The 20,416-nt window shown below is 52.6% G+C and overlaps 1 protein-coding gene across 1 annotated transcript; it reads left to right on the top strand.

Moving 5' to 3' along the window:
- Window positions 1-796: 796 nt before the first annotated feature.
- On the top strand, window positions 797-17,363 carry LRRC74B (leucine rich repeat containing 74B). The gene is made up of 9 exons (XM_012932479.2): window positions 797-936; window positions 1,684-1,826; window positions 2,924-3,056; window positions 3,868-4,074; window positions 10,476-10,585; window positions 11,800-11,915; window positions 13,669-13,747; window positions 15,836-15,931; window positions 16,922-17,363. Exons 1-9 carry the CDS (start codon window positions 810-812, stop codon window positions 17,075-17,077), a joined length of 1,167 nt encoding a protein of 388 aa, XP_012787933.2. The 5' UTR covers window positions 797-809; the 3' UTR covers window positions 17,078-17,363.
- Window positions 17,364-20,416: the final 3,053 nt, after the last annotated feature.

Here is a 20,416-nt window from a genome sequence, read left to right as displayed (position 1 = left end):
AGCCCTTGCCCCCCAACTTGGTGGTAGGGTGGATGACAGTTATAGATTACTATGATAGGCTGATTTGGGGACAGCAGGAACCCAGAAGAGGACTCAAGAGAGTAAATCAGTGTGTAGGATGCTGGCTTTGTGTGCAGCCCGCGGCACTCCATATGGTCCCCTGATCTCAGAACCAGGAGTAAGCCCTGAGTACAGCCATGTGTGGCTCCCAAGCCAAACCAAAAGAAATAAACTAATTTCTATACAGGTACTAGTAGATCCTGAAGTTCCAGAGCTAAGAAGGGAGTATGTTCTGGTGCAGACAGAGGATTGAGATCCAAAGAGCCTCAGTGTGACTCCAGAGGGGAAGACTGCAAAGGCTCTGCCAAGTTCCCCAGTCCCTCCCATGGGACGCCCTGCAGAGCCGCCTCTCCGCAGGCGCAAAGCTCAAGTACAAGTTCTGGAGGCGGGCTGGGTGATGCTGCAACGTCTGGGGGCGGCAGGGAGAATGAGTGCCTTCCGGGCATCCATCCCTGCGCGCAGCCCTGGCGAGTGCTCTTACTGCACAGCCTGGGACACTTGCTGAAGGTCAGCACGAGCCAGCGATGTTTTTTTTTTTTTTTTTCTGAAACCAACAACAGGGTTGCCCGGGCAACGGCGGGGGTGGGCGTGTTTGAGAGTCTATTGGCTGAGCGGGCTGCCAGTTTGCAAAAGCCCACGTGCCGTTGGTCCCTGCAGCCAGGGTATCCGCCCCCACCCCCGGGGCTGCTCTCCAGGCTCGGTCGGCACTGAAGCTGGGTGCCCTAGACGGCGAAACAGGCGGCGTCATCATGAAGCCGCGGTCCCGGGAGGGCGAGGAGGCCGCGCCACGTCCTGCGGGCTTCCCAGGGGCGGAGGAAGCAGAGGAAGCCCAAGAGTCTTTCGATGCGGATTCGGACTCCGACCTGGAGACCGAAGGTGCCCCTGGGTGGAGTGGCAGCGGGAGCATCGTGGGTGCTACTCCCGTAGGGGTTGTGGGGGCAAGCTGGGACAGAGTGGGCACGAGACCGGAAGTCCTGTGCAGCCAGGCGCGCACTCCTACGTGGAACCCCACGGGACCCCAGACCCCCTCTAGCCACCTGACTCCTGAAGGCATCTGGAATTCCTCCTTCACAGTCCCCTTCCAGAACCATGTTAATGTACAAAAAAAAAATCCCACCATGGGGCCCGAGATAGAATAGAGGGTAAAGTGCTTGCTTTGCACACAGCCAACACCGGGTTCGATCCCCTCCCTGAGCACAGCCTGGAGTGACTCCTGAGAACCACTGGCTGTGACCCAAAATACAAACAAACAAATAAAAATATTCCACCCAGCAGCCTAGGAAGGCGAATCTGGTCCTGATCAATTTGGGACTGTTTTTCCAACGGGTAGGATAATCTAAACTCACAGACATATAGACTGCGTAGACCGTCCAAGGGGTTCTGGTGTTTTCCCCTCAAAGCTCACACAGCTGATATGAGGTACATTTTGGTACCCGCAGATTGGCAGGACCCCGTCTGGAACCAGGATTAGCTACTATAAAATGTGGGAGTTGGGGAATGGATTTGCTTTCTCTGGACCTCTATCCCTGACAAGGAAGGAGAGGCCTTTGGAGGGGTCACACAGGCCGGGTAGAATTGGTGGGTACCTGGGGAGGACCCACATTCACTCCTGTCTCCTCTCAGACACCCACGATCTTGGAGAACTGGTGAAGGACACGCTCTACCTGAGCTCTTGCAGGGCTCATGGAGTTGTGCCTGCCTCCTGCTTTTTGCGCAAAGGGAAGTCCCCAGAGCTGAATCTGCGGCACCGTGGCCTGGGGCCTCAGGTACTCCTTGGAGGGATCATGGGGCCAGGTTTGGAGAGAGAGGACCCTGGAGGCAGCAGCCATGAGGGTGGGCCTACTTGTGCCCTCCTACACCGAGCCTTCTTCTGTCCCTGGCATGGCTCATTCCCCACATTTGGGTCCCAGATGGGATCCTGTCTATGACAGAGCAATAAAAGGACTGGGGAAGACCAGAGAGAGAGTACAGATGCTTGCTTGGCATGCTTGCCACCCTGGTTCAACCCCTGGCATCATGTATGGTCCCCCAAGCATGGCCAGGAGTGACCCCCAAGCACCTCAGTAGCCCCCAAGTATAGCTGGGTGACCCAAACCTCCCCAATAAAAACAGGCTGTGCTCACTTTAGCAGCACATGTACTAAAACTGGAACAATATAGAGAATGTCGGCCAGACCCCTGCATAGGAATGACATACAAGGGTTTTTTTTGGGGGGGTCGGGGGTGAGGAGCACACCTGGCAGTGCTCAGGGACCACTCCTGGTGGGCTCATGGGATCATAAGTGGTGCCAGGGATAGAACCCGCCGTCGACCATGTTTAAGACAAGTGCCCTACCCACTGTACTATCCTGCTGTCCCAACATGCAAGTTTGTGAAGTGATTCGTATTTTTTATTTTTATTTATTTTTTGCTTTTTGGGTCACACCCAGCGATGCTCAAGGGTTAGTCCTGGCTCTGCACTCAGGAATTACTCCTGGCAGTGCCTGGGGGACCATATGGGATGCTAGGGGTCGAACCCAGGCTGGCCGCATGCAAGGCAAATGCACTCCCCACTGTGCTATCACTCCAGCCCCAGTGGTCCATATTTCTGAAATAATCTTAAACTCTTTTAAAAAATATTGGGGCTAAGAAGCCTGGTGGGGGCCCCTGTTTCTGGGAGAGCTCCTGGGAGGGGTGACAGAGAAGGTCCCTGGAGGGGAGAACAGGGAGAAGCCTAGCGAAGTTTGGGTCCTCTGGGCATGTGTATGCCTCCCTCTGGGGAGCACTGAGCTGGTGGAGCCTGGGACACCAGCCAGGCCAGCGGTGGGCAGCATCAGGCACTCCAGCCCTGGAAGCACCTGCTCAGGCCCTTCTCCATGACCCAGGGGGCCCAGGCTCTGGCTGCCGCCTTGGCCGTCGATGTTTATATCCAGAGGCTGGACCTTCGGGACAACGAACTCCGCGAGGCTGGTGCCCGGGCGCTCGCGGCAGTCCTGAGCAGAAGCAGCACGCTCTGTGGTATGTGTTCAGCAGGCCCGAGTCCTCTCTGCACTGCTGGGGACCAAACTGGGGCTCCACAGGAAGATCAGATACTCGAAAACATGGAGCCTTCTGCCCAACTCCTACATATTCCCTGTCCTTAGGTATTCGAGCCCCCGACAACTGGGTCTCCTCCATCCTGGTGTGGTGGGAGTACAGTTTGGGTGCCTCTCCTTTCCTGGCTTCCCCCACCCTCGCCCCTCCTTTTCCCTGCAGGCCAGCATCTCCCAGCTTAGGGTGACCTCAATAGCTGAAGTCAGGCTGGGAGCTTCCTGAGATCCAGCAGGGCAGGGCCTCGGCACTCCGAGAGGAGGGAGGATCGGCTGAGGGTGTGGACCTGGGGACAAATATTGTCTCTGCTGCCTAAGTGATCCTTAGTGACCCGCCTAAGTGATCCACCTGAGTGATCCTGAACCAGATGCTCACCCTCACTCAGCCTCAGTTTCCAATTTGTGACATACCCCCCCCACCATCCCACCAGCCCCTGGGTTGTGGTGAGTCTCTGTTGTCCAATAGAGTCTTTGGGCCCTGCCAGTCTCTGAAAGTGAGACTTCGAGGGCACTGTGGGTGGGTCCTCCGGTGGACACCTAAATCTACAGCAGGTGACTGCCTTGTCCCCTCGTTGCCTTCACACCTGGAGTAGGTGGTTTTAGCCCTTGACAGAGAAGCTTGTGGACACAGAGGCTAGGGCTGAATGGAGGATGATCCAAGAAGCAAAGGGAAACAGAAGGGGGGTGGGGAGACAGGAGGTGGAGGGTCGCTCTGCCTGAGGAGGGGTGCTCGCCCCCAGATGTGGACCTGTCGGAAAACCAGCTGGGAGCAGCAGGAGCCCGTACCATCTGTGCCGCCCTGGCAGCCAGCCCCAGCATCTGGAGGGCACAGCTGGCAGGGAACGGGTTGGAGGAGCAAGCTGCCCGCTCGCTCGCTGACCTCCTGCTCACCCACACCCGCCTGAAGTGCCTGGACCTGAGCTATAACCAGCTGAACGACCGAGCAGGTAACACCCAGCTGGTGTGGCGCGGAGCCTCTCAGCCTCCTGGGGCAGGGCTTCGGGGAGGGTGCAGGAGTCCTCAGAGCACCCATGCTTTGGTCGTGCTCCCGCCTCCTCCTTGGGCCTGCTGCTCCTTACAGACAAAACCCTTAAACTGCCTCCTGCTGTCTGCTTCCCAGTCTCAGAGTTAGCCCCTGTGTTAAGCCCGGGATTCGTGGCTCCCAAGCGGCAAGACAGACAGAAACACTAACTCAATAATGCAAAAGCAGAAGGAGTTTTATTCCAGTATACTGGGGTCGGGCTGGAGCAATAGTGCAGCAGGTAGGGCGTTCGCCTTGCACGTGGCCGACCCAGGTTTGATTCTTCCACCCCTCTCAGAGAGCCCTGCAAGCTACCGAGAGTATCTCACCTGCATGGCAGAGCCTGGCAAGCTACCCGTGGTATATTCTATATGCCAAACACAGTAACAACAAGTCTCACAATGGAGACGTTACTGGTACCCGTTTGAGCAAATCAGTGAGCAATGGGATGACAGTGACAGTGACATACTGGGGTCAACTATCTCACCCACAGAGCGGTCTCTTGAGAGCGACCCCGACTTTAGACAGCAAGCAGTTTATATAGGGTTTGATTGCATAAGCACCACATGCCTTATTGTTTCAGAAAAGAATCTTACTTAGTTACTGAACAAAGGTGTTTTGGCAAGTGCCTAGGGTAACAGTGGTTGGGCAACAATTAAACAATAATTTCCAGTATCAGTACCAATTTTATGATTACATAGACTTCTCGTTCTTTTAGGGTTAACAAAAAGCAACTTCTGGGGCATTGTGAGAATTGATTAATTGAACCCACTTGCTGAGCCCAGAAACTTTCCCGGTGGGTTCAGGTTGACTAGTTATGCACTGTTTCATTGCTGGGAAACTGAATCTGTTTCAGTTCTAGGAACTGAACCTGAGGCCTACTTGATTTTTCTCATTTCTGCCGCCTGTCATGGTGTCAGTTTCGCCCTGACAACTGGAGCGTTGGGGCTCAACAAAAGATCGCCTCTGGGGGCTGGAGCGATAGCACAGCGGGTAGGGCGTTTGCCTTGCACGCGGCCGACCTGGGTTCAAATCCCAGCATCCCATATGGTCCCCTGAGCACCGCCAGGAGTAATTCCTGAGTGAAGAGCCAGGAGTAACCCCTAAGCATCGCCGGGTGTGACCCAAAAACAAACAAAAAAAAAAAAGATCGCCTCTGACTTAAGGAATAGGAGAAATCCCAATGCTGCAAAAGATACCCGAGGTGTGACTCCAGAGAAGAATGGGTGCTCCTTATTTAGAGGGGTGCTGGAGAGGCCTCCACGAGGAGGTGACATTTAAGCTGAAGTGTGCAGAGTGGGAAAGGACCAACCGTGCAAGAAAAAGGGTGAGCACTTCCAGCCAAACAGTGAGCAAGCAGGTGTATTCCCAGCCTGACTGACTGTGTGATGAGCCAGGAACCCAGTGGGGGAACAGCCAGGCTGAGCAGTGGAGAGGCAACAGGGCCTTCGGGGCTGCAGGTCTCAACAAAAGGCATGAACATTTTACTCCAAGAACCATGGAAGACATCAGAGGGATTCCTGGATCTTCCACCCTGTCTCTCACCCCAGGACCTTTGCATGACCATTAGCTTTGTCAAGATCACAGTCCTACCCACCAATCTTCATCTATCTAGTCTAACTAGAAGCATGATCAGTGACCGGGGATTAAAAATTTCACAGGTGGGGCTGAGTGATAGAGCATTTGCTTGCACACAGCCAACCTGGATTCAATCCCTGGGACCCTATATAGTCCCTTGAGCACTGCCAGGAGTGATTCCTGAGTTCAGAGCCAGGAGTAACCTTTAAGCATTGCTGGGTGTGGAAAAAAAAAAAAACTAAACCAATTTTAATTAATTATTATTATTTTTTTTTTCTTTTTGGGTCACACCCAGCGATGCTCAGGGGTTACTCCTGGCTTTGCACTCAGGAATTACTCCTGGCGGTGCTTGGGGGACCATATGGGATGCCGGGGATCGAACCCGGGTCGGCCGCGTGCAAGGCAAACGCCCTACCCGCTGTGCTATCGCTCCGGCCCCAATTTTAATTAATTATTTAAAAAAAAAAATCTCACAGGTTCCTGGGCCCTGGTCTGTCTAAATCAGATTCTTGGAGGAGGTGCCTCTGTGCCCATACTTTAACAGGTGCCCCAGGACATGTGTCTGATTTAAAGTGTTTGAGAGTCACAACTCTGTGTTTTATTTTATTTTTATTTTTATTTATTTTTTTTGCTTTTTGGGGTCACACCTGGCGATGTACAGGGGTTACTCCTGGCTCTGCACTCAGGAATTACTCCTGGCGGTGCTCAGGGGACCATATGGGATGCTGGGAATTGAACCTGGGTCAGCCGCATGCAAGGCAAACGCCCTACCCACTGTGCTATCGCTCCAGCCCCACAACTCTGTTTTAGAGTAAGCAAGGTGGCAGCCTGGGAGAATCAGCCCTAAAATTTAATGGCTTAGAGACTCATTTTGCCCTTTAAGAAAATTATTGCAACAACACGGAGAAGTTTAAGAGAAGCTCCTTGCAGACTTTCATCAGTCTATGTATAGTTGTGCTTCTGCTGCTGCATGCCAGGGAGCCACCCAGCCTAGGAGGGGCAGAAAGCTACACATGTGTCTGTGGGGAGGGATATTCAAAGGACAGGCTTTTGTTTCCCCGAGGGTCTGTAAGTGGGACCAGCTCCCACAAGGGACTGAAGGAACTTGGATCTGGTCCCACCTGGCACAAGGGTAATGGTAGCACCCAGCTCAGGCCCTGGGTCAAGAAGGCCAAGCTGAGGCCAGGGAGATAGTACAGTGGATAGGGTACTTGCCTTCATGCAGCCGACCCAGATTTGATTCCCAGCATCCTAGATGGCTCCCTGAGCAACACCAGGAGTGACTCCTGAGTGCAGAGCCAGGAGTAAACCCTGAGCACCTCTAGGTGTGATCTAAATCCTCTCCCCCCAGAAAAAAAAAAAAGTCAACCACTGGAATTCTGGGAGGTGGGTATGTGTGGTAGAAGAAACTTTTTGCCATCTATCTGTTTAGAAAAAAGCGGGGGCTGGAGCGATAGCGCAGCGGGTAGGGCGTTTGCCTTGCACGCGGCCGACCCGGGTTCAAATCTCAGTATCCCACATGGTCCCCTGAACACCGCCAGGAGTAATTCCTGAGTGCAGAACCAGGAGTAACCCCTGTGCATCGCCAGGTGTGACCCAAAAACCAAAAAAAAAGAAAAAAGAAAAAAGGGGGCTTCCCTTCACCTTGGGGGACACTTTTTCTTCCTTCCCAACCCAGTAAATACTTGATCCTCTCTAGAGCTGGCTGGGTTCCAGCACCTGAGTTCTGAGTTCTCAGGTCCCACCCTGCCCACCTCCATACACACACACCCGGGGAACTCTCTGTGGTGCTAGATGAGGCTGGCTGCTCAGTTTATTTCAGCCTTTCCCTCTGCCCGGCACAGCAGAGTGGTGCTAGGTGCTGGGAGAGGTGTCAAACTCAGGTCTCCGAGGGACAACCAGGCTGGTGGGAGGGAACAGTGGAATGCAGGGCCTGGAAGGGCAGAACCACAGTGCACTGCAGTGAGCCTGGCAGGCAAAGCTGGCGGATGGCAGAAGCCTAGGTTCCAGGGATGAGGAGCTGTTAGCCAGGCGAAGAAGAGGGGCAGAGTTCCCATAGAGCAGCCTCCTGGGGGCATGTTTGTGCTGGTGCTTTTGAGAACTAAGCAGGTGATACTGGCTTAGTGGTGGGTGGGGCTCTGCCCATTTCACAAATGAAGTGTTGCAGCTCTTCTTCCTGTATGATCTCCGGGCGGCTAGGGAGCCCCACGGCTCTCTCTCACCACCTGCGTTCGGTGGACTTGGGCCACTCGCCCACCCGGGACAACCAATGTCATGGGCAGATGAAGGAGGAAACGAGGGCCAGGCTGGTTGGTGATCAGTTGCTGTTTATTCCATTCTCCCCACACACCTGTTCCAGTCTCACTAAGCTCCCCATTCTAGTCTCACGCTGCCCCTCATTCCCATCTCCTCCTGTCTCTCCCACTCATCTCTCCGCGCTCCCTCTCTCAGCCACGTTTCTCGTTTCTCCACGTGCCTGCTCATGCAGTCTTCCCCTACATTCTTCTCCCTCTGTCCCCCTTGCTAGTCTCTCCACTCCATCTTGCTGCCCTGGTCTCTCTCTAATCTCTGTCCAACTCCCCGCATTGAGGGTAGCCACCACGTCCCGTCCAGTAGCACAATCAATATATCAAAAGCCCTTCCTGATTGCTGATCAGGCTCAAGGGAGGGAAATACTACCTAGGGGTGTTTCTCCTCACCTTAGTCCAGTATCTTAATTAACATCTTTTTTGTTTTTTTTTTTTTTTTTTTTTTTGCTTTTTGGGTCACACCCGGCGATGCACAGGGGTTACTCCTGGCTCTGCACTCAGGAATTACCCCTGGCCGTGCTCAGGGGACCATATGGGATGCTGGGATTTGAACCCGGGTCGGCCGCGTGCAAGGCAAACGCCCTACCCGCTGTGCTATCTCTCCAGCCCCTCTTAATTAACATCTTAATTCCACTTCTTAATATTAGTTATTTTGTATGGACACAGTAAGAGATACATTGATCTTGTAGGATAAACTCTCCTGGGGACATCTCGCTATAGGTCTCAGACTACAGTGCTCAGGCCAGATTAATCTTTCCTAACCCTAGCAGGGTCCTAATCTAGATGGATCATGACAGAATTTGTCCCTGACCATGCTCTTAACTTATAGTTAAATATTACAGTGCTTTGGCCTGGCCCATTTCGATGCCAGGGTAGCTCACTGCTTGCCCTGGGTCCATCCAGTCCCTCATAGGGACCCTGCTTTTGGGGTGCTAGAAAGTAAGGGCAACTGAGGTTTAATTTGAGAGAACAGGGGCTGGAGTGATAGCACAGCGGGTAGGGCATTTGCCTTGCACGTGGCCGACCCGGGTTCGAATCCCAGTATCCCATATGGTCCCCTGAGCACCGCAGGAGTAATTCCTGAGTGCATGAGCCAGGAGTAACCCCTGTGCATTGCCGGGTGTGACCCAAAAAGAAAAAAAAAATTTTTTAAATTTGAGAGAACAGATGCCCAGAAGTGAATATCGTTCAGAGTCAATTAACTACCTTGGTTAAGTTAACCAAGTTACAAAAACATAGCATTAACTGTCTTCTTACAAAAAGGACATTGCTCTGAATTAACTACCTTGGTTAAGTTAACCAAGTTACAAAAACATAGCATTAACTGTCTTCTTACAAAAAGGACATTGCTCTGAATTAACTATGCAAAGGACCTAAAAATATTTACAAGTCAGCAGAGTCTGATCAGGAGGCAAAGGTAATTGACAGGTTGGGGGCAGTCAACAAACCCAAGCTCCCTGTGGCCAAGGAGGAAGGGCAAACCAATGTTATCCTACACCTTCCCTTCTTTCTTTTACTTCCATCCTTCCCTTCCTTTCAATCTTTCCTCCCTCCCTCCCTCCCTCCCTCCTTCCCTCCCTCCCTCCCTCTCTCTCTCCCTCGCTTCCTTCCTCCCAAAGAACCATATGGGTTCCCAGGGATAGAGCCTGGATGTGTGTAAAGCAAGTGCCCTATCCATTGTACTATGACTCCGCACCCCCTCCCCTAGGTCTTACACCCAGAGACACTCCTGGCTCTGCACTCTGGAATTGCTCCTGCCAGTGTTTAGGGAACCATATGGGTTGCTGGGAATTGAACCCAGATTGGCTATGCTCAAGGCAAGCGCCTTATCGGCTGTACTACCTCTCCAGCCCCTCTGGCTCTCTTATCCCACACTCCACCCTGCCTTTCCTTCCTCTGCCACCACTTCCTAACTCTCCTCAGCTGCAGCAGCTTGTGGCCTCCTGCCCATTATGTCCTGACCATTCCCCCAGCCTCTTACGGCCACTCCTGCTCACTCAGCCCACCCCCTTTACCATGCAGGAATCCTGCCTTCTTAAAGCCCCCTATCTACTGGGCAGGCTTTAGGCCCAAATACCTGAGACCTCCCAGCATGTCTGGTGCCCTCCCATCTTTCCTTCACCTGCTCCCTCGGCGACACCACCTTGCTCCTGTGCTCCATGATGTGTGTGTGTGTGTGTGTGTGCGCGCGCGCGCGCACGTGTGCGTGCATGCTCATGCCGCTTCTTTGTCTCCAGCATATGGTCTGTTTTCTCACTCCTCCCCCGCACCCCGCCTGTCTGTAGTCTGCCATCACTTATACTCCGTAGATTTAGGGTTGCAGCCCCTCCGTGCCATGTGAAGTCCCTGCACAGGCTCCCGTTGGGCTCTGCTCTGGTCCTCGATCCCAGCAGAGTGCCCGGCATCCTATGAAACTCTCTCTCTCTTGCCGTTTCTGAAGGGGAGATGCTTGGACCAGCCCTAGCAGAAAACACAGGACTCACGGAGCTTAACATAAGCTGGAATCACCTCCGAGGCCCAGGAGCTGTGGCCTTCGCCAGAGGACTGGAGGTATAGACCCACCACACTGTAGGGCTATTCTTGGGGACCTCCTGGGGGCCTCGACCTCTATCTTTGCCACTCTTTGGACATGAACCCTGAAACAGGATTTCTCTGGAGGGGGTGATGGCTGGTGGGGCCACACCTGGCAGGGTTCAGGGGCTGTGCTGAGGACTGACCCCTGGAGGTGATCAAGGGATTGATCCCGGGTGGTCCACAACAGCTGCAGGCGAGGCCACCTCCAGCCCCAGGAGTGGTTTTCTTGGGTGACTTCTGTTTTTCCAGCCTCACTTCATGACAACAGTGCCCTGTGCCCAGTCTCACATCGTTCACCAAGGATCTGCTGCTGCATGTCACATGCCTTTCTGACGTCACAGCTGGCTGATGGGGGACTTTCCACAGTTCAGGGCACAGGCCGACTGGCACTCTTTGCAGCTTCTCCTCTGAGAAGACCCCTTTATGTCTAAGATGCTAGCGCCCTGGATACCAGTGCTGGGGTTGGCTCCAGTCTTGCCAGGGGGTGGTGAAGGGTGCCTGCAATGAGCCCTGTGCCAGCTTTTTGTTTTTTTGGGGGAGGGTCATCTTCAAGGAGCAGATGCTACTGCCTTGCTCATCAAGGGTGACCCTGAGATCCTGGAGAGTCCAGGCTATCTCCCCCGTCACAGCTCCATGAAAGGTTCCAGCCCTCAGCCTTCCCTGCAGCCTCCTCTGAGCTCCCAAACCACTCTGCGCCTGGGGTCCCTGCCCTTCAGGGGGCCTCTAAGTGCATATGGACTCTTGAGTTCTTGGTATATGAGGCCTGCTGAGCCCCTCGGCAGTTGCCCATCTCTAGGCCCATTCAGACTCTCACCCTCCTTCAAACACACACAGAGCTGCCGGGCCTCGACCTCAAAGGCCACTATTACCAAGTCACAAGGCTGCCCACAAGTCTGCCTACTCTGCCCCACTTGGGCCCTGCACTTTAAGTTTCTGGACCTCACCAGGTGGTGCTTAGAGTTTACTTCTGACACTGTGCTCAGGGATCGTGTTTGGCAGGTCTAGGGGGACTGTGTATGGTGCCGGGGACCAAACCCAGGTCAGCTGCATGCAAAGCAAGAGCTTTGCCCACTGGACTCTCCAGCCCACTGGGCTGTGTTCTTTGTACTTTCAGCCTTCAGGTTCCTGAAGCTGTGTCCCAGGCCTTCCCTATGTAACCTGCCGTGTGCTGGGGCTATTCTTTGTTCCAGGCCAACATCTTCCTGAAAGTTCTGGACATCTCCTACAATGGCTTTGGGGACCCTGGAGCTGCTGCAGTGGGTGAAGCCCTTAAGACCAACAATGTGTTAGAGGAGCTCTACATGAGGTGAGGAGCATGGGGTGCCCCCAGCTCCCAGAGACCAGACTGCATCCACCCTGAGGACCAGTCTTTATGATCTTGCTGCGTCTGCACCTTTTTCAGTCAGGGTAGGGGGTGTGCTCTGTGGTGCTCAGGGCTTACTCCTGGCTCTGTGCTCAGAGATCACTCCCAGTGAGGTTTGGGGGACCATATGCAGTGGCAGGGACTGAACCTGGGTTAGTTGAGTGCGGGGCAAGCTTCCTACCCACTATATTACCTCTCTGGTTCCTCCTTCACTATTTTTTTCTTTTTGGGTCACACCTGGCGATGCACAGGGGTTACTCCTGGCTCTGCACTCAGGAATTACCCCTGGTGGTGCTCAGAGGACCATATGGGATGCTGGGAATCGAACCCGGCTCAGCCATGTGCAAGGCAAATGCCCTACCCGCTGTGCCATTGCTCCATCACCCTTCCTTCACTATTTTAATTCCTGAAACTCCTGCCATCAACCAGGACAGTGTGAAAAGTCCAGCACTGTCCTGCTTAACTTCTTCATTTGTGTGCTGGGCCTTGTAGCTCCTGCTGCATAGGAGGAGGAGTGTGTGAAGCATGTTCAGCAGAGCCTGGGTTAAGTGGGGGGGGGTTGGGGGTATGAGAGTGTGTTAGCGTTTGACTGTGTGTAGGTGTGTGAGTGTGTGTGGGTGAGTGCGTGTAGGTGTGTGTGTGTGTTTGTGTGTGAAGATTTATGGATTTGTGAGTGGTATGAGGGTGTGTGGGTGTGTGAGTGTATATAGGTATGAGGGCGTATTGGGAGTGTGCGAGAGTGTGGTGTAAGTATGTGTAGGGGGTGTGAGTGTGTGGCCATGTGTGAGTTTGCATGTGGGTGGGTGTGAGGGCGTAGATGTATGTATGTGTGTGGTATATACGTGTATGCATGCATGTGTGTGTGTCTTTGTGGGCTTATGTGAGGTTGTGTGTAAGGGGTGTGGGATGTGTGGGGGTGTCTGTGTATGTGGGGGTGTGCCCTGAGAGAACTTTCCTCCTTTAGATGCTGAGTCTGAATAATGGGGTTGAACCTTGGGTCGTGGGTCTATATTCTTCCTCAGATCGGCATGTGGGGGTGTGGTGGAGGCGGTGAGGATTGGCATGTGGGACCTGTTCCGCCATGCCAGATGCCTAGGACACAACCAGAGAGAGGCCTCAAGGCCTGGTCAGGAACCAGGCAGAGGCCCTATAAGTCACGCTGCTGTGGCTGAGCCCGCCCAGGCTTTTGAAGAGCAGAGTCAGCCTACAGCCATCCCAGTGCCCTTAGCCTTTGGCCATCCTGATTTCCTCCTGCTGAAAGGGCAAAGGTCAAGGATGGCAACAAGAGAAGCTGGGTTTGGAGGCCAGAGCTGGGGTCTGCAGAGCCGAGAGATGGGGGACCACTGGAGACAGAGACCAGAGAACGGAGACCGGGAGTTTGGGCTCAGCAGTGGGAGGTGAGAAGGGGACTTAGAGAGAACAGGTGGTGGCACTTGGAGAGAGCACGGGGGCCTGCAGTGGGCCTCAGCAGGGGCCATGCAGAGACAGGGTTGTGGGAAGCCTGAAGCCACGCAGCTCTCCTTGTCAGCACACACGGCCACGTGGGGTCAGTAAGTCTCGACCTGCCCGGGCCCCTGGGAGTGGGAATACTGGGATGTGCAGTAGGACCTGCTCTACTGGACTCTTAAGCAGTCCTGCTTGCTGGGACCCCTTGGTCCTCTGGGGACTGTCCTGAGCACGTGTGTTTCTGTTACAGCAACAACCGCATCTCGGCGGATGGAGCTGTGAACCTGGGCCTGGGCCTTGGGGTCAATCAGACACTCAGGAAACTCGCAGTGAGTGCGGCTTTGGGAGGCCATGGGCACACACACTCTCCCCCCAACCTCCCTGCTCCAGGGGCAGCGGCTGGGAGCCCAGTGGCCTCTCTCTGAGACTTCCTGGCCTCCTCCTATGACCACTCCTGGATGCCCAGGCCCTGACAGGCGTCACCCTCTCCCACAGAATCCTACCCCTTCCCTCCCAGCAAAGTCAGTACCTGCTCTGTGCTCTCTCCCACTCAGCCTCTTGCTGATGTCCCCTGCCCTGCCCCCAGCATCCTTGCTTCTCCTCCTCATCTTCTGTACTCTTCCTGGCCTTCGTGGCACCCAGGATCAGCTGCATTCTGTTGGCCTCCACTTAGACCTTCCTGAGGCTTTGCATGCACAGCCCGGTGCCCTGTGTCCAAGGTTGCCAAAAGTGCAGGACTGAGAGCAGGACTCAGCAGGGAGGAGGGGATGTGGGGGCGATCCATGGCTCCATGGATGGTGGAACAGATCCATCTCCTGCAAGAGCTCGGGAACACAGTTGCCAGCTCGAGGGGCACATCCAGCCAGCTTGGTCCTCAGCTCTTTAAGATACCCAAGATTCCCCCAGACATCATTGTCCCCAGCCTGAGGTCCACATCCCTCTCCATCGCCCTTCCTGCTGAAACCCAGACCTCTCTTAAGCTCTGGAACTCTTTTTCCACCTACTGGACAGTCCCCCCATGGATTCTGAGGGTGGAATCTGAACATCATCTAAAAACGGGGGCTGGGCAGGAATGCATGGGGAAGAAGAAGAGGCTCTCTCTCATGGGACTGGACCCTCTTTCTATCACCTCTTCCTCACTTCCATCTCTCAGTCCTTGCAGAAAGCACCAGCTGCCTGCCACCCTCAACTCCCCATTTCCTCCATGTGAGTTCTGTTGAAATTGTAATAAATAAATAAGTAGCACTATTAGTTAGTGGCACTGTCATCCCGTTGTTCATCGATTTGCTCGAGTGGGCACCAGTAACGTCTCCATTGTGAGACTTGTTGTTACTGTTTTTGGCATATGGAATACACGACGGGGAGCTTGCCAGGCTGTGCTGTGCGGGCGGGATACTCTCAGTAGCTTGCCGCCTCTCCAAGAGGGATGGAGGAATTGAACCTGGGTTGGTTGCATGCAAGGCAAACTCTCTGCCTGCTGTGCTATCACTCCAGTTCAATAAATAAATAAATGTTTATTTATTTACTCTTTGATTACTCCTGGCTGGGCTCCAGGGACCGTGTATTGTCCAGAGGATGTAACCTGGGTCAACCACACTTGAGGTAAATGCCCTGCCCTCACTCCAGCCCCACAACCATTAATTCCCTGGTTTCTGAGCCTTCTCCCCTGCTAGCAGGTCATCTTTCAGAACCAGATCCTTGTCTCTGTCTCTCCTTCCTTTAAGCCCACCAGGGTCTCCTCTCTGCATAAATGTACAGGAGCCTGTGACTCTCCTTCAGGATCTGAGCTAGGCCTGAGCCTCTCTCTTCACTCCTTCCCTGAAGCTCCTAGCCCTCACCCCTCCTGCTCCACATTCTCTGCACACAAATCGCTGCTTTGCTCCTGTTGCTTTTCTTGCTAAAATGCCCAGCTCTGTTGCAACCCCCTACCCACACACACACACACACACACACACACACACACACACACACACACACACACACACACACACACACACACACACCCCGCTAGACTCTGACCTGAGAACTCTGCCGGCACTTCTCACCCTGTTTCTGTGGTATCTCCTTTTCCTCTCCTGCCCCCAGCAAGGGAAGCACAGGGATGTGTCTGCATCGTAGGCACCATACACAGAATCAGGCATGGGTGGATTCCCCCCAGGTACACCCAGTCTCTTCCCTTCCCTGGCCCCAAAGCCTCACCCAAATCATTCTGTGTGACAGAGACACCTTTTGAGCTGAGACTGTGGGGGTCTGAGCCAGAACAGAGACCCTCTTTCATATGGCCCTCTGGCCTCTGCTTCTCGGGCACCCTCTGCCTCTCCCAGTCTCTGCCTTTCTCACACTCCCCCACCCTCTCTGCTTCTCTCTGCTCTCTTTCATTCTCTCATACTCTGTGTGTGGATGTGTGTGTTTCTTAGGTATCCAGGAACCCCATGCAAAGTAAAGGCTGCTTGGGCCTCCTCAAGTCTGTGCAGAATAATCCCGTGTCTGCCCTGGAGCTGCTGGACTTCTCTGTAAGAGCTTTTCACAAATTTTTCCTCGGTTCCTCCCAGCAGCCCTTGGAGGTGTCCTTTTCTCCAGGTGAAAGGAAGATAGCGGAGGTCAGGAAAGCAGAGTGCCCTGCACTGTGCGTGGTGGCTGAGTTCCACCGGGCCTGAGTTTAAGTGGCAATGGCACTCTGGCTCCCTCCAGTTCGCAGCGCGATGCACGTGCTCAGTGAGAGCTGGTACAGGGTCTCACCTTGGACCCCTGCCTGGGTTCTTTCTGGGCTGAAGGAGAGCAGGTGGCCTGGCAGCACAATGCCCTCTGCTCCGGGAGGTTTGGATTTGCACGTTCAGTTCTTGCCAGGCGGCCCCCTCCGCTTCTTACCCAACTGTAGGCAGATCCTGGTGCTGACTCAGTTGTGTGGGTGTGAGGGAGTTCAGGACACCAAGTCTTCCCAGCACATCCCCCCTTTAGTGTAGGGGGAAAAAACAAACAGCACTTTTATTTTTTTAAGACAGGTAAAGAATTCATTTTGGGTGGGGGGGAGTATTGGGAGGCAATGCTCAGGGCTTATTCCTGGCTCTGCACTCAGGGGTCACCCCTGGTGGTGCTCAGGGGATCATGTGGGATGCCAGGGATAGACTCCAGTGCAAGGCAAGCACTTTATCTCCTGTACTCTCTCTCTAGCCCTTTGTTGCTTTAATTTTTAAAAAATCTTTATTGATTGAGGCAATGCCCTGTGGTATGTAGTACTATTAATAATAGTTTCAGGTGCCTGAATATGAAGGCTGGAGCTCGGTAAAATTTCGGAAACAGCAGATATCCAAAAACCAGAATATAGACCAAGAAATAGAGCCGGTCCCCTAAAGCCCCCCCTTGGGCCCCTTCTCTTTCTTTCTTTGAGTGATTTAGGAGATACTGAGACTGTTGTGATGAAGAGACAAAAGCTTCCCGGGGCTTTTCTTTGAGACCTCTGTGGTCTAGAAGAACCAGAAGGTGACCATGTACCCTCTTATTAGGATATTCAGGTGAACCGAGAGTTTGATGCCCTCGCTAACTCCGTGAAGACCATTCTTCCTGGGCTCCGCATAAACACGGCTGCTCGAAGAGTGGAGTACAAAAGAGAGCTGCTGCCTGTCGCCAGCCCCACCCTGCCGGCATCTGCCCCTCAGTGACTGTGGATCTTGTTTCCTCCTTTCCTATGGGACACTTTGACTTCCACATGGAGGATTCTGGGCTGTGAGATGCCCGAGTGTCATCTTGTCATCCAGGTGGAAAAATCGATGGTATTTTTTCCATCCACAAATGGATGGAACTAGAGGGTACCATGAGTGAACTCAGTTAGAAGAAAAGGAACAGATGCAGAATGATCTCTCTCATATGTGGGATTTAAAGATACACGGTGAGGTAACAACAAAGGACCAAAGGCAACATAATGTGAGAACTCATCCACACTACTGAGCTGGCAGGGTTGAGGGGAGGGAGGTTGCGGCCCTTGGGAGAGAGAACTCAATACACGGGTGATGGGTGTGGTACTGGAAATGATGTGAATGAGAAACCAATATTAATACTATTGTAAACCACAGAATACCAATCAATGTAAAAAAAACACGCAACCCGGAGATTCTTCTTGCAGCAATTTATTCAGAGACCTTCTCATGCATTGGGAAGGAGGGGAAACGGGGAAAGAGGAGAACCCAGGAGGAGGAACCTCTAGCTAGGTGACTTCCCCCCTTTTATCCCTCTCGCTGCTTGTTTATGCCCAAGTGTCTACAGCTGATAGGCTAGTTACACCTTGTGGGCGTGACAGGACATCGTGTTTCCTTATTAGGAATTGTTTTCGAAGCACGGTGCAATTAACAAGAAACAGGTGTTGTTTACGAAAATAGAATGCTAGGCACAAAAGGTTCAATAACAATAGCAGAACACCTATTCTCTAGGACAGATACTTTTTCAGCAGGACCCATCAATGATGAAATCCCATGGTTGTGTTTCTCCTCTCCTTGTCCAACAAACATGAGCATTCATAATATTAATCGTTTTGTATGGGCATAGCAAGAGATGCATTAAACTTTTAGAATTGCTCTCCTGGGGCCATCTCAATCTCAGACTACAGTGCCCAGGCCAGATTAGTCTTTCCTATCCCTAGCAGGGTCCTAGTCTCGTCATTACTTTAAGATCATGACAGCACTTGTCCATGATCAGACTCTTAACTTATAGTTAAGAATGAGGCACTTTGGCCAGGCCCATCTCAATGTCAGGGTAGCACATAACTTACCGCTTGCCCTGGGTCCGTCTCGTCCCCCGTTGGGACCCTGCCTTTTAGAGGGCTAGGAACTGAGGGCAACCAAGGCTACAGTCAAGAAAGCAGATGCCCGGGAATTAATAATATTCAAAGCCAATTAAATCCCAATTGCAAAGGCATATTAATAAATGTCTTTCTTTGTCCATACAAAAAGGACTTGCTCTGAATAAGCTATGCAAAGGACTCAAGGAGAAGAGAAAGACATTATTTACAAGTCAACAGAACACTGAGAAAGAAGCTACAAATAAACACAGAGGAATGGGAGCACTGTGACGGGAGTAACCCAATAAACCTAAACTACCTGAAGCTATGTAATCCTACAAATCAATAATTTTTAAAAAAGAAAAAGAAATAAAAGGGGCTGGAGCCATAGCACAGCGGGTAGGGCATTTGCCTTGTACACAGCCGACCCGGGTTCAATTCCCAGCATCCCATCTTGTCCCCAGGAGCACCACCAGGAGTAATTCCTGAGTGAGTGCAAATCCAGGAGTAACCCCTATGCATCACCGGGTGTGACCAAAAAAGCAAAAAAAAAAAGAAAGAAAGAAAGAAAAAGAAAAAGAAAAATTCCTAGGGATTGGAGCAATAGTACAATGAACAGGAAATTTGCCTTGTACACAAACAACCCGGCTTCAATCCCTGGCATCCCATATGGTTCCCCGAGCACCACCAGGAATGCTCCTGAGTGCAGAGCAAGGAGTAAGCTCTGAGCATCACAAGTTTATGGTCCCAAAACAACGACAACAAAACAAAAATCTCTCCTCGGGAGAAGAGCCAGGGAGGATTTCTTTATGTCTCCTTGACTCTCTCTTGACCCCTCACATGCTGCCAAAGCCTTTTTGAGGGAAGATCTACAGGAAAGTTCCAACTCTTGCTTCTAGTGTGTGCCATTACCAGAATTGGAGGCTCTGCTCAGGGGGATTCTGCTTCCCCTGATTTTCTCAAAATACACATTAGATGGGGCGGTAGGGCGCTTGCTTTGCATGTATCTGACCGGGTTTGATCCCTGGCATCCTATATGGTCCCCTGAGCCCACCAGTAGTGATTTCTGAGTTCAGAACCAGGAGTAACCAGAGCACTGCTATGTGTGACTCCAAAACAAAACAAAACTGATAAACAAAAACCAGAAGTAAATATACATTGGAGCCTACAGAAAATTAAGTTGGTCTTTAGGGGATAAACAGCCAGATGAGTTTTTTCTGAAGTCCTTTAGATGCACTCCATGCCCCAACATCATTCTTGCGTAGGAGAGAACCTGGGGTTTACCCTCCTATATGGGAACCAGAAGTTCATTCCTCCCTGAAGTAGTAAGTAAATCTATCTAGTGGTGGCTGCAAACGGAGTTTCTAAACTAGGAAAGCAGGGGCAGGAGCTATAGCTCAGTGGTTAGGGTCTTTGCCTTGCGCAGTGGACCGGAGTTCAATCCCTGACATCCCATATATTCCCTGAGAACCGCCAGGAGTAATTCCTGCGTGTTGAGCCAGGATAACCCTTGAACATCGCTGGGTGTGACCCAAAAACAAACGGACAAACAAAAACTAGGAAAGAGGTGAGGGGGGGGGAAAGAGAAACGGCCAAGCCATAGTACAGCAGGTAGGGCTTTGCCTTGCATGCTGTTGACCCGGTTTGATCTTTGGCATCCCATATAGTCCCCCAAGCACCACCAAGAATAATTCCTGAGTGCAGAACCAGGAGGAACCCCTGAGCATCGCCGGGTGCGACCCAAAATGCAAATAAATAAATAAACAAACAAACAAATACATAAATGGGGGGAACAACAAGTGACTTTGGATAGATGACGAGCAGGCCTCTTGGAGGCAGCCAAGTTGGCAAAAGCCTCAATAGTGCAGAGAAATGAAAGGCCTGGGATGCCCCAGGAGGGGATAGCAGCACAAGGTCATAGTCCAGACATTTTTATGCATGGAGGCATACGTATATGGAATGTCCGGGACCTCCCACAGAGGCCGCTGTGGCTCCTTCTGCCTAAAGTTCAAGGATTTCTGCCCTCCACCCGCCCCCTCGCTGTCTTCAAGGAATCAGCAGCCTTCCCGCCAAGTACATGCCCAATCACAAAACGTCATGCATTGATGCTTGGGCAACAGCCAATCAGAAGTGGAGTTCCGGGCCTCGGTCCACCCCACTAGCTCTCCAGACCCAAGGGCGCCTGCGCATCAGCAGCACGCAGAGCGTGGGGGCGGAGACAGTTGGG

Source organism: Sorex araneus, chromosome 11, assembly GCF_027595985.1.
Source record: "Sorex araneus isolate mSorAra2 chromosome 11, mSorAra2.pri, whole genome shotgun sequence".
Taxonomy (NCBI): domain Eukaryota; kingdom Metazoa; phylum Chordata; class Mammalia; order Eulipotyphla; family Soricidae; genus Sorex; species Sorex araneus.
The sequence above is the reverse complement of the archived record's forward strand: the minus strand, read 5'-3'. Positions and strand labels throughout refer to the sequence as shown.